Raw genomic sequence first — 15,288 nt, forward strand, 5'->3', positions numbered from 1 at the left:
TAATTAAACATGTGAGGACACGGTGTCACAGAGCTAGCGATGAGCTGGGATTGTTCCTGCCTCGCACTGTATTCTAGCTGGGACTGGCACGACATTGGATTAATAGATGGATAGAATAATTAAACATGTACTACAAAGATATTTCATTGTTCCTTAAAAGTTTTGGAGAATCGGCGTTCTAAGCTTACAGATAGCTTGACATCTATTACTGAGCTGACTGTGTGGTGATTGGGTACTTGTAGAAAGAAAAGAAAAGGACAGGAATTGGGGGTTAGTACGTTTGAAAGAGACAGTACTGCTGCAATAAATTATTTCATAGAAGGTTGTGCATGGTGCAGCAAACATATTGCAGGAGGCAGGGACAATCTCTGGATGGGGCACCAGCTCTTCACTATCACTGCGCCACCGTGTTCCCATGTTTAATAACATGCTTTAATTCTTATCACCATGAAAATGATATCAAGTATACATCTCAGTATTTAAATTATTCAGACAGCTGTAATATCATGAATGTAATGGATTCTGTGTCCTGTCGGAGGAAGAGAAAGCCAGTTTAAGAAGCATGTAGTGATTCACACACATACAGGGTAAAGCACAAAAAAGAACACATACAATACAAAGCATTTAATGTGCTATTTTAGTTACGATGGTATTCGAGAAACTAGTAAATTAAACAATTTTAAGATGAAATTTGTGACGTTCTACTTTATCCATCCATCCATTTTCCAACCTGCTGAATCCGAACTACTTTTATGACAAAATAAACTACATGATTAAAGTGGAAATTTCGAGATTAAAGTTGACATTTTGAGCTTTTTTTCCCCACTGTGTGCCAGTTTTTTTTCTCTCTTCTCTGTACCCTAATAAGCTTCCATATGACACTCAGACGGTGCGCCTATTCATGGTGACTTTGATATATGACAACCTTTTTTTTTTTTTATTTCGGGCACTGTGCGACTTTGTGAACTTGAACTTTCAAGTTTCTCCGACACTCTATGTCACTCGATCAACTTCCTTTTGTTGTTTATACCACTGTTTAAACTAACAAATAGTGCGTTTTCCTTGCCTCTACTTGGTATTCACTGAAATTCTTCTATTTTCCCCCCATGCTTTTACCATTATCTTTTCACAGAATGCTGAGCTTAAGGATTATTTATATTGATCTGCATATTCAAAGAGGTGTAATTCTTGGAGGAGACTGGGTGGGACAGCAGGGGCGTGCATGTGCGTTACTTTTCACGCTGACCGGGATTTACGGTGCGGAAGAACGTGGAAGTTGGCGCACGCACAGATTTATGCATATGGATTTTTTTGTACGTACATTTCTGCTTTTGTCCGTACAACATGTTTTAGTGTGAATTCTATGCACGCCGTTATGCATGAGGTCCCTGGTGAGCAAATCTAATTCGTCTTTTTAGATTTTGCAGGAATTCTCAGATGACACAGATGAATAATAATGGGGCTTTTAATATATTTTTAAAATTAATAAAATATTACTGTGTGGGGAAAAAAACTTGTAAGCTGTTGTTAGAAATGTTTTTATTAGCATTTATATGCATATACATATTTACATTTTATAACTCATAAACACCATAATTTGATTCATGATCAAAAACTAGGCAGAGAAAGAATAAGTTACTCTACATTATTACTAAAAAGAGGTACATTTACATACATATATTACACAGTTATATATAAAGAATCTATCTTTATTTACACACATGCACGCCAATTAATATATATATATATATATATATATATATATATATATATAATTTATTTATATAGGCATATCCAAACACACATTCATATTCATTAATTACTCAGCATCAAGGTGTGCAATCTCAGCTTCTCCGTCCACCCCAAGGCAGGACAGAAGTTTCTTGTATGCACTCCTGAAAGGTAAATTAATAAATTAGCAATGCAAACTCTTCTATTGTGTCTCAGCATTTAAACCAGAATATATAATTAGAATTTTCAGAATCTTTTCTATCAATGGTTTTAAAGACTGTTTCTTTTTTTATTTCTTTTGTGCCAGTACTTTGACTTTTGCCTGGAAAGGTGGGGTGAACATTAACTTGGCAATTTCATCTTAGTATAGGTATGCCTTTTTGTCTTCAATAATATGTGATGCTACTTAGTTCAAGATAAAGAAACTTTATGGCTTACAGAATTAATTTTAAAAGGAACTTAAATCATGATCTCCACTATATATAGACTGTAAAGTCTAACTGCGATTGTCCACCCATCTCTATTGCAATAACCAAACAAAAATCTAAAACAAATAAATTTCAAATAAACTCTGTAAAAAAACTGACAACTGGAGAACCTCATATAAATGTCAGAAATTCAAATCCAATATAAATATAAAAATAATAATAAAAAATACCTTTGTGCATTGTTTTTTCCCAGGCCTCTTTTATGTTCAGAGTTCATCAAGGACTGTGTGAGAATAGGGATTTGACTGATAATTATACTCCTATCCAAAATGGAAATCATTTCCATAACACTGTAAACCTGTTGGTCATAAACTGCCACATGTTCTTCAATAAACTTTCTGAAATCCAAACACAAGGAAGAATAAACACAATTGATTTTTATACCACCTTTATAGCCTTTAAGGTGGCTATAATTCAAGTTGACTAAAAACTAAAACCAAAATACATGTTTAAGAAGGAAAACAGTGAAATGTTTTTAGATTTAAAATTTAAGAAAAAATAATAGTTTGAAAAAATTATTTTGTATTGGGAAAAAAATGATGTGAAAATAATTACAACTAAATATTAAAAAAACTGTGAGTTGTGGTATATGGAGGTGAAATAAGAGATCCACGCTGAAGTGTGGTTTGTTAAATAAATAATTGGGTCCCAGAGCATGCATGCTGTAATCAGGTGTGGATAGTGCTGGGTGGTATACCGGTTCATACCAAAAACCACTTTTTATTTTTGTTATGATATGGATTTTTCTTATACCGCAACACAGGTTTAAATAGCCTAAACAATGTTCAGAACGTGGTGCAGCGGGAAACTGTTTAAAAGGGGACCTTTTTCACTGCTGCACCGTTAAACACACATGCAACGGACTACATGCGTTAGTGGAGGTATTGAACGGTGAAAATGGACAGAGAATATTCAGAAACTGAAGCTGTAGCAGACGATAAAATTGAACATGATGACACAGAAGAACTTTTGCCGAAAAAAGGAGCTGTGTCTGTTGCCTGGAGATACTTTGGTTTTAAAAGGTCGGATGTGGACAATTATGTTCAAATGTGTGAATACTGTTTCTATACTACTGGATAATACTGCAAGCAAAGTTGTACTTGTTTTATTTTTTTTCAATACTGTGTAATGTACCTGGGTACTGTGTAATAGTGTGACGACACGTTGACTTTATTCTCGACATTTCTACTTTATTCTCGCTGTTTATGTCAAGATTAAAGTCGACATGTTGACTTTATTCTCGTAATTTGTCATTAAAGTAGAACATCATAAACTAAACTTCATCTTAAAATAAATATGTAATTTACTAGATTTTCTCAAACCACATCATAAGTTATGTAGCACATTAAATGATTTGTGTTAAGTGTTCCCGGAGCCATGTTAATCGCTACGTGCTTCATAAGCTGACTTCCTCTTGCACTAAGAGGAGGCACAGGCAGCGATCACTACACAGAATACATTAATTTCATGATATTCCTGCTCCCTGAACATTTGGAATGCTAAAATAAATACTTGATATCATTTTCATGATGAAATGCATTAAAGCATGTATTAATCATGTGGGGGCACAGTGGCGTGGAGGTTGCACTGCTGCCTCGCAGCAAGGGTGTCCCGGATGTTTCCTGCCTTGAATTTGCATGTTTTTCTGGTGGGTTTACTCGGCATGCTTCAGCTTCCTTTCAAAGTCATGTAGGATGTGGGGTTTTGTTATGGTATATTGACCCAAGTGTATGTATTGCTCATATTCACCCTGCGATGTGCTGGTGCTCGTTAAGGATTTGCTCCTGCCGCGCACACAATGCAGGCTGGAATGGGAGCAACCTTGAACGGATGACATAATTATAAATGTAATGAATTATTATTATTATTATAATTAAACATGTAAAACAAAGTTTTTTTTTAAAAGTTTATAACTACTTTTAATTTCACAAAGATGTTCATCTTGTGTTGATTGGTTATGTGGAGAAAGAAAAAGTAAGGATAGGAACTGGCGGTTTGGTACATCAGACAGAGACAGCATGCATGCAATAAAGAAAGCTCGCTCAGAAGAACATCCATTGAATTCTGTGTTCGTGTCTCCTACCACCACATCACAAACCCAACATTTACACAATATTTAAGTTAAACCTATGTGATATACATCCAGTTTTTGGAGCCTTGTCACACCTGCCATAAAGTTCTCTACACTGAACGTACACCTGGGGACCCCTTACTGCGAGGGAGCAGCACTATCGCCACACTACCGTGCATGTTTAATAACTGCTTTAATGCATTTCATCATGAAAATGATATCAAGTATTTATCTTAGCATTCTAAATTTTCAGAGAGCAGGAATATCATGAAGTGAATGAATTCTGTGCGGTGATCGCTGCCTGCGCCTCCTCAGTGCAGAAGAAGTCAGTTTAAGAAGCGCGTAGTGATTGACAACTGGGTCGGGGAACACTTAACACAAAGCATTTAATGTGCTACAATAGTTATGACGGGGTTTGAGAAAATCTAGTAAATTAAACATTGATTTTAGGATGAAGTTTAGTTTACGACATTCTACTTTAATGACAAAATAAACTATGAGAATAAAGTGGAAATGTCGACTTTAATCTCGACATATAGTTTTTTTTTTTTTCTTCACTGTGTCTGTAGTTTTTTTTCTTCACCGTGGCCCTAATACGCTTCCGTAGAGCTATACCACAAATAGAATTATAAATGCAAGCTGCAGTTTTATTTTTTATGCATATAGCTTAGCTTGAAGCAAAGTCCATATTAATACAGCTTGCCTTAATGATGGTTCAGTTAGTAAAGATGTCATCACCAAGTTGCACTTGTTTTATTTTATTTTTATTTGGTGAATACTGTGTAATGTACCTGGGCTAGAAGTCCTGAAGTAATAGTATTATTACTGGAAGTTGCACTATTATTTATTTTATTATTATTATTTATTAGTTTAAGTATTATGCAGTTTAATGATGGTAAAGTTGTTTAAAAAGTCACTTTAACATGTCAGTGGACAGAGATTGTTAACATTAACAGAAAGTGTAGTTGGTTTACAAAAAATATTTACTATTTATTCCTTTTCTAAGACATGTTCAATGCAATACAACTTTTGACAAGCACCTCTGGATATTTTACTAAGTCTAAATGCCTCTTTGGATGGTTGAAAATATGTTGTCAAAATTATAGTTTAAATTGTTTGCAAAATTTGTTCAATAAAAAGGTTCTATATTTGACTACAAATGTCATGCAATGTGATTCCTTCTCTTCATTAGTGCCACCACCTTGAAAACTATCACTTTATGGGGCCATGCAAACCTGTATTAATACTTTGTTTTTTTTGTACAATGTACAATTCTCATGACAGTGGAATAGGTTATTCTTAGCCAGTCTACTGCAGTAATTGCAGTGGGAAATGTGGTTAACATCCACTCATGCATGGGGAAAAAAATACCGTCAAATACTGTGAAACCGGCATAATTTTAAAAAATACCATGATATAGAATTTTGGTCATACCACCCAGCACTAGGTGTGGGTGTGCACAAGCATGCATTGTTCTTGGCTGATCGTGTGCGCATGTGCAAATGCAAGTGTATCAGTCAGGTGCCTCATTCACACCTCAGAGTAGGCAGAGTACTACACCTGCACTCATTCAGCCAGTAGAAAATGAGCCTATATGGCAGAGAGAGGGGAACAGATGATCAATGGAGAGCAAATCCAGGAAGAATACTGTGACAGAATTATCAGGTGCTGAAGCATAATGTGCCAGGCAGCAGGCGAGTGAGAGGCAGAGTGGTCATTAGTCCCATGGGGGAGCGAAAGCTTGGCATTCTAGGGGTGGATCGTTGCCACTGATTATTCTAAGAGCATCAGGTGGAGTTTTCCACAGGAATCTGTACTACATTTTCAGTATCATACACCATAACGTGGAGTACAGGCAAGATCGGGAAAAAAAAAACATGACAACTCATGTTCAAATGGCATATTGTTTTCAAATAGTGACGTTTACATGTATGAATGTATGTGTGCATGCGTACGCGAAAGAGGCAGAGACAGATTTGATCTCATTCAGGTGGTTACTGGAACATAAACACTTTCGTAAAGATATTATTCAAAAAACTGAATAACAAAAATTTCAAGTGACAACAAGATGCCAAGAAGACATGATTCACCGGCATTTGTGTGTCTGCTTATATTCCTTCAGCGATATCTTTTACAGGTAGCAAAACTTTACACCAGCTGTTATAGATTGAAATCAAAGGATTCTTCTTTTTGGGCACATACACCATCTGCACGGCACTGCCAGATCTAAACACTACCGTGGTGAATTGCTTGCGTACTGAAGGGACTTTAGCAGCAGGTGGAAATCCAATTTTGCTTATGGTGCCAAGCAGAATTGTGTCGTGGTGCAACAGTCGATTAGCCTGCGAAATCGCTGTGAAGAAGCTGTCTGTTGTTATGGTTCTGCCTTGTCCAGAAATGGCTCCATAAGCTTTATGACCACAGACTCAGAAAGTGTTTGCCCTGAGTTGTAACTCAACAAACGCTTTCATCAAAACGTTACCAGATGGGCGAGATTGCAGGAATTCTGTCGTTTTCACACGCTTTGCACGGGTGTCTTTGTTGTCAAAGCGCAAATGCCATATGGTAAGTGTGATAGCGGTCACAGGACATTGTATCTTTGATTGCCGGTACAAGAAGTAGTTCTGAGCAGGCATCAACAACAGCACCAACTGTTGTCATCGCTGCTCTTGTGAAAAGAATGGAGATAAATGCCATCAACTCAGAGAGAGAGAGGCAAGTTCGTTGTACCATGTGAACGTCACTGACAGAAAAAAAACTGAATAATAAAAAAACAACCGCTAGCTTTTACAAGCAGCCAAAACTTACACTGGGTGTTACAGACTCATATCAAATGTATGTTTTTATTATTTATAGTAATAATAATACAACCCAATTTCAATGAAGTTGGGACGTTGTATAAAACGTAAATAAAAACAGAATACAATGATTTGCAAATCCTATTCAACTTATATTCAATTGAATACACTACGAAGACAAGATATCAAATGTTCAAACTGATAAACTTTATTGTTGTTTTGCAAATCTTCACTCATTTTGAATTTGATGCCTGCAACACGTTCCAAAAAAGCTGGGACAGGGGCAGCAAAAGACTGGAAAAGTTGAGGAATGTTCAAAAAACACCTGTTTTGAACATTCCACAGGTGAACAGGTTAATTGGAAACAGGTGTTTGTCATGATTGGGTATAAAAGGAGCATCCCTAAAAGGCTCAGTCGTTCACAAGCAAGGATGGGGTGAGGTTCACCACTTTGTGAACAACTGTGTGGGCAAATAGTCCAGCAGTTTAAGAACAACGTTTCTCAACATACAATTGCAAGGAATCTAGGGATTCCATAATATCATCAAAAGATTCAGAAAATCTGGAGAAATCTCTGCACGTAAGCGGCAAGGCCGAATACCAACACTGGATGCCCGTGACCTTCGATCCCTCAGGCAGCACTGCATTAAAAACCGACATCATTCTGTAAAGGATATTACCACGTGGGCTCAGGAATACTTCAGAAAACCATTGTAAGTTAACACAGTTCGTCGCTACATCTACAAGTACAAGTTAAAACTCTACCATGCAAAGCAAAAGCCATATATCAACAACACCCAGAAACGCCGCCGGTTTCTCTGGGCCTGAGCTCATCTGAGATGGACTGACGCAAAGTGGAAAAGTGTGCTGTGGTCTGACGAGTCCACATTTCAAATTGTTTTTGGAAATCATGGATGTCGTGTCCTCCGGGCCAAAGAGGAAAAGGACCATTCGGATTGTTATCAGCGCAAAGTTCAAAAGCCAGCATCTGTGATGGTATGGGGGTGTGTTAGTCCCCATGGCATGGGTAACTTGCACATCTGTGAAGGCACCATTAATGCTGAAAGGTACATACAGGTTTTGGAACAACATATGCTGCCATCCAAGCCACATTCTGCATGTGTTACAACAGCGTGGCTTCGTAGTAAAAGAGTGCGGGTACTAGACTGGCCTGCCTGCAGTCCAGACCTGTCTCCCATTGAAAATGTGTGGTGCATTATGAAGTGCAAAATATGACAACGGAGACCCCGGGCTGTTGAGCAACTGAAGTTGTACATCAAGCAAGAATGGGAAAGAATTCCACCTACACAGCTTCAACAATTAAGTGTCCTCAGTTCCCAAACGCTTATTGAGTGTTGTTAAAATCAAAGGTGATATAACACAGTGGTAAACATGCCCCTGTCCCAGCTTTTTTGGAACATGTTGCAGGCATCAAATTCAAAATGAGTGAAGATTTGCAAAACAACAATAACGTTTATCAGTTTGAACATTCGATATCTTGTCTTTGTAGTGTATTCAATTGAATATAGTTTGAAAAGGATTCGCAAATCATTGTATTCTGTTTTTATTTACATTTTACAACAACGTTCCAACTTCATTGGAATTGGGGTTGTAGAAGTTCACAAAAACTCAAAACATGGAGCGCATGGAACATGGAACTTTTGGGTTATAAGGCAGCAGTTCTTACCTCATTGACAGAAAATATGAAAATGGAATGATTTTTTTCTTTGGTTATATTCTTGAATAAAAGCACGTGTTAATTAGATATTTGGACTAAAGTCTTCACACATTATACACTTCACGTCATTATTAGTACAACATGGAAAAAGTTTCTGTTTTAGCTATGTGTTCAGCAGTTCCTGTCATCCTTCCCTTACACAGATCATTGTAGACACAGATTCCAAATAAACATATTATTTACCCTATACAACACCAGGCACCTCACTCCTAGATAAAGAGACCTGAGAAACAAAAGATGCTAATGGAGACGTGCAAAGGAATTTAAGGTGAGCCAGGATTACAAGTTTCAGGGATTCTAGTGTTAAAATGGCTGAATCTCATAATATTTTTTGCTCAAAAATCGCATGTATAAACTATTTTACAACGTGTGTGTAACTTCATAATTTTCCTCCATGACCCACAACCAACAATGTGAAGAACTAATGTGGGTAAGATAATTCTTTTTAATTTAAAGAGAGTGCTTAACTTTTAGAACGTAACTTTGCATAGCAAATGGATATATACCATGTTTGAGAAGAAATAACTTCAACTAGAAAAATACCAATCTCATCATTTAATTATAAATTAATAATTAATTGTAAACAAATGTCTCTTTTTGTTATTTATGGCATAGTTAAAATAAACAATACATAGATATATAAAATACTATAAAGCTTAAGAAGACAACAGAAGAAGAAAATTCTTCACATTTGCATTTTATCACATAAAGAACTATGTAAAGTATTGAATACTACCAAACATGTCAATCAAATAGTTTTTAATTGTGAATTATAATATGTTTCAGTTGAATAGGTATTCTCTTTATTAAAAATATCACACAGTAAGGTTTAAAAAGGCCTTGGGTTTAAAAAGTACCATTACTCATTTCAACAATTACTTTTGAGTTGTAAACGACATTCTTTAATAGCAGGACAACATTGTCTGCTAATTTCACATGGCACAGGCAAAATCTGCAAGCTCAGAATTTAAAAGTTTCACAGTGAATCTTTACCTAAAAACTGAGGCCAGTTTTATGCTCGTTTCTTCTGACACTGATAATCTGCAGTCTTCTATTACCAACTGTACAATCTCTGAACTTAACTTCTTCACTATATTAGAGAAAGCAACAGTGATTAGTGTTTTACAAATAACTCAGGCAAAGTCAGCATCACTACAAATATACACTAAATCGCAGGTTTTAGTAGGAAGAAGTTCCATTTTAAACAATAGTAAGTCATTAATTACAATTTATATTTATATGACCAACATAATAATGTGGCATTGTTAACTTACCTTTTTATGTATATTATTATTTTACTATCCATAAGTATACATTTTATATATATATATATATATATATATATATATATATATATATATATATATATTGCTTAAAGTAAGCCAGATATATACGGAGGAGAAATACTAAGTAAATCAAATCAATCTATCAACCCATCATTGCTGGAGAGTATTCAAAATCGCTCACCTTGCAGCTCATTAACAAATAGAAGGCACTTGAGGACTGCTGGAAGTATTTCAATGACGGTGTGTTGATCAGTTTGTTTTGTTCTTCTTAACAGTTCATGAAGAAATGCTAAAACAGAAGCTAATCGTGGTGGAGGAGCACAGCCTTTGAAGTGCATAAAATTGTCACTAAAAAAAAAAAAAAAAGATGACAGAGAAAGTAGATATAAAATAAAAACAAACTGCACTGTAACAATTCATGTTCACATTATTAAAATATTAATACGGAATAACACATACAGTACAATATATAAAAAAGCGAAAGACCTAGCTATCTGGTTGTGGTTCAAATTTTACTTTTATAGTATTTAAGTATAATACAGAGTAAATTTAAACTACTTTTTTGACCTTAAGTCTGGAGGAAATAGAAGTTATACTAATGGATGAACATGTGCCAGACCATAACAAGTTATCGTAATGTTTTAACCCAAAAGGCCTGAGCATTAATTTTGCTGAATCAACATATAACTTGAGCTTCATCTGTGACACCAATCCATCTTAAAACACTACTGCACTAACGTAAAGCCATTTTAAATATAAAAATAAAATCAAACTAGTAGGGGTATACAGCATCGCTCAGGTTTGGTGTACCAACTAAATTTTGGAATAAAACATGGATCATGGTATTCCCCAATATAAATGGGGAATCTGAGCAAAATTTGGAGGAGGTAGGCTTAGAGGAGTACATTTGCACACTGGTCAAACACATGCATCATTACTGGTACTGCCCAGGGTGAGGGCACAAACTAAATTTTGGAACAAAACATAGCCTATAGACCTCCCCAGAGCAAATGTATAAAATTTCAAGGGAAATAGGTTCAATGTTTTGGATTTGCGTACAAGACAAGCACATACACACAAACACACATGCAGCTTTAAATTTAAATTAAAGCATTCTCTTACAAAATAAGATGTAAACTAATGCAACAAAATTGATTCCAACAAAATATGCTCAAATTTATCTATCTGCATAATTGCTATCAATCTGCTGCTTCAAAAATGACTATTAGAATTACCGGTAGGTTTTACATTTTGATTTCCTAAATGATACAGAGTACTTGTTATTTTATCTAAGCAGTTTTTTTGGATCACTACTACAGAAATAATATATAGAGATAAATATTATTATAAATTATAGGCCAGTTTCAAATGTAATGTTTCTTTGCAAAGTTTTGGAGCAAACTATAATCTTACAAGGCAAACCTTATCTTAAAAAAGATTTTTTTAAAGCAGTAACTGCAGACAAACAACTTGTGTCATAAATGGTATTGCAATCTCTTTCTCTATGCTAATAAAAATCTACTGCTACTCTGCTTTTATACACACAGCTTCAAATACTCCTGTCAAAAATTTTACGTTAATATTTGAAAACGCTATGCCATTTGAACATGAGTTGTCATTTGAACATGTTTTTAAAGTTTCACAGTATATAAACCAATGTATGTTTGCTAACATAAACTCACTTCACTTTCCACTATAACATCTCTGTGTTTGAGTGATGTCCTGGTGTCCCCATGTTCCCCGAAGACCACTCCAATGTTCTCAAGGAAAAAATCCAAATGACAATGTAGGAAATGGATTTTTAAAGACATGTTGCATCAAAGTGCTAGGTAGGACAGACAAGCTTCTCAGCTGCAGTTGTTCATTGTAGTTTTCTGTATTTGAATTTGCAAGAAAACTGTGGCACACACCCTTTCTTCAAAAAATGAACGGTCTGTATTTTTTACTGTTTGCTTAACTGTTACCTAGTGTACACAATGGATGGATCAACCTGATCTTTCATACTTCTGTAAAAAAACATTTAAACAACTCTCTCTGTATCTTTTCTAGACAGTAAAAAGACATCTTTCCTACTTTCTAAATATACATTCCTAGCTATTCTGAAGGAATAAGAAGAAAAAAAAAATTGTGACCAAAAAATTTGTAGCAGATACATGATTTTGGGTTGTTTTTAACACAACTAATGTTAATAAGGAGGAAAACTCAAGATATACTTGAAATAATATGCTAAGCATGAAAATATTTATGCCATAAAACCAATATCGAAGCTTTCAGAAATGGATTCAGTACACCTAAACTTATAAACTACTCTACACTGATTTTTTCACATTGGAAGATTTTGACGCAGACCAGTACAATCATAGCATTCTTCTACACAGACATGACAGTTTTGTGCCATATCAGGCCCTGTCTACATACTTACATGCAGAAGTCAGAAGACAGTACTCACTCATTCCAGTCTGCAGTCAAACATGATGTATTTCATAATTTTATCCTGCGGCAAATTCTCTTTTCTCAACAAAGGCTACCAATGTAACTCAAAAGAGAAAACTAACTCTCATTTGTATCCTGATGATACTCAGCTTTATTTATAATTTTTACCAATTCCGGGTCATTATTATCTGGGTTTACTTACGTAAAACAGTATATTAGAGATAATTATATTTTACCGCAGAAAAACAAAACAAACAAAAAAACCTACAAAAGATGTTTTAGTGTGTAGTAACTGTGAAAATTAAGGCCATACTGAAAACATTTTAACTCAAAGGCTTGAATTTAGTTTTGTTTGTTGTTATCTTTCTCATGACAAAGACTTAACTTTCAGTTGTCACATTTCTATGCTTTCTAAAACCTACATTTGATAATTATGAACTACTACAAAATTAAGGTGGTTTCTTAAGGTATTAAGTACGTTGTAGTTAATTTGTTTCAAGCTTTACTGACTTCATTCTGTTAAAAAAAAGCTAGATGGAGGGAAGAATGGTGAATGGTTTAGCCACTTACCTCCTTGCCTAACAAATCTTACATGATGTATTTCATAATTTTATCCTGCGGCAAATTCTCTTTTCTCAACAAAGGCTACCAATGTAACTCAAAAGAGAAAACTAACTCTCATTTGTATCCTGATGATACTCAGCTTTATTTATAATTTTTACCAATTCAGGGTCATTATTATCTGGGTTTACTTACGTAAAACAGTATATCAGAGATAATTATATTTTACCGCAGAAAAACAAAACAAACAAAAAAACCTACAAAAGATGTTTTAGTGTGTAGTAACTGTGAAAATTAAGGCCATACTGGAAACATTTTAACTCAAAGGCTTGAATTTAGTTTTGTTTGTTGTTATCTTTCTCATGACAAAGACTTAACTTTCAGTTGTCACATTTCTATGCTTTCTAAAATCTACATTTGATAATTATGAACTACTACAAAATTAAGGTGGTTTCTTAAGGTATTAAGTACGTTGTAGTTAATTTGTTTCAAGCTTTACTGACTTCATTCTGTTAAAAAAAAGCTAGATGGAGGGAAGAATGGTGAATGGTTTAGCCACTTACCTCCTTGCCTAACAAATCTTAATGTCTGCTTTCCTTGGTATACATTGCAGTCTTAATGTACTATACTTTGTATAAGATCAGAAAATAAGTAAAGCTAATCTTTGGCTATTGGACACTTAACCAAAATCTATCATGATCTATACATCAATATTAAAGAAGCATTTAAAGCAGTCTCAGAATTTAAATCAAGGACCAAGACACATTAGTTTAGCATAGCATATTCTTATTACAGCTGCTGAAGCATTTTTAATTGCTTTTTCATATTACTTGCAAAGTAACTGAAGTATTTATTCCAATTAGTTGTTAGTTTTTTTTCTTTACCAGCTGTCAGTGGTGGTACTATCAGTGGATTATGTAATCACACTAGGATTGCAAGATGTTGCTAGTGTTCCAAAAGTTTCAGATATAAATGAAATTATTGTGGAAGGTTGAATCTTTAGTTACAAAGCAGCTAAATAAAAAAATAAATTAAATCCAGGCTAAAAACTGTTGTGTAGCATACTACCATTCATTTAGCACAGAATACCCCTATTGGTAAGAATATTCAAATTTTGCTTTCTTAAAAGTTTTTTTGTTTCTCAAGTTCCTTCCTGAGGTTCTGCAATTGCACTTAGTGCTACTACCACTTTAATCTAGTTATTCCTCCTTATCAAGTTATTCCTCCTTATCTTGAAACCAAAGCTTAGAATGGATACATCATCATTGATTACAGATCCAACATAATACTATAAACATATATTGCCAAAATTATTAACATATTTCTGCTCCACTGAGTGCTGTGGAATTGCTAGGAATGATGTGGAAGACTAGTTGGCCATTAGAAGACCACTTTTGCAGAATTTTGATATTCTGTTGTTTGCTTGCAGTTACTTTTCAATTTATTTAATAATAATTAGGCACTTTAACAGCATTATTAAATGTCCACCTACCTATCCATTTTTCAAAAGTAGTTCACCTTGACCAAATTGAGAAATATAATTGAAAACCTACTGTAATTTAATTTTAAAAAATCATACTTACAGTACAACCTGAAGTATTACTTTCTGAAGTAGGACAGTACTAGGAATGGAGGCAGGTTCACACACTGCTAATAGCACAGGGTGATTTACAATACCAGATGGAGAAGGTGCTGCTGGAAGAAATCTACCTAAATACTGATGAACGATGCTGTGCAGTTGTTGCCGTATATAGCTACCCTGCGTCTGTGAGACAGATGAAATAACTGAGAGACCCTATAAAAAAAAAAGAACATTATAATCCAGGAAACAAATAATAATTACAAAGTACAAAGTAAATTCAACAATAATTACTTTAATGAATAACAATTTTATATACTACCTATACTACTGCATCACTAATTTCTTTGCACAATACAAGAGCTCTAAATATCATCTATACTAATATATCATAAGCTATCTATGATGTGGTATACTGTACACTGTGGTTGTTAATACAAAGTCTTTTTATTAAATACAGTGACATTACTTAAAACACAAACTGTTGTATAAGAGTTGTCCTAATTTATTTTGTCTTTGTACCTAGTTGCAAAAATCATAGCAAAATTAACAATAAAGAGGAGACCATTTGGACCATTTAATATTACTCCCAGAGGCCTTACA

The 15,288-nt window shown here is 34.7% G+C and overlaps 1 protein-coding gene across 3 annotated transcripts in view; it reads right to left on the reverse strand.

Moving 5' to 3' along the window:
* Positions 1-1,743: 1,743 nt before the first annotated feature.
* Positions 1,744-15,288, reverse strand: part of mms22l (MMS22-like, DNA repair protein) — a 182,773-nt gene continuing 169,228 nt past the window's right edge. For all 3 annotated transcript variants that reach the window (XM_051924666.1, XM_028797840.2, XM_051924667.1), the window contains 5 exons: positions 14,690-14,901; positions 10,294-10,460; positions 9,820-9,916; positions 2,390-2,557; positions 1,744-1,895 (listed from right to left, as the gene is read on the reverse strand). In XM_051924666.1, coding sequence (XP_051780626.1) covers positions 1,820-1,895; positions 2,390-2,557; positions 9,820-9,916; positions 10,294-10,460; positions 14,690-14,901 — 720 coding nt within the window. In that variant the 3' untranslated portion in view covers positions 1,744-1,819. The remainder of the gene's footprint in view (positions 1,896-2,389; positions 2,558-9,819; positions 9,917-10,293; positions 10,461-14,689; positions 14,902-15,288) is intronic.

This window comes from Erpetoichthys calabaricus, chromosome 3, assembly GCF_900747795.2.
Source record: "Erpetoichthys calabaricus chromosome 3, fErpCal1.3, whole genome shotgun sequence".
In the NCBI taxonomy this organism is placed as follows: domain Eukaryota; kingdom Metazoa; phylum Chordata; class Cladistia; order Polypteriformes; family Polypteridae; genus Erpetoichthys; species Erpetoichthys calabaricus.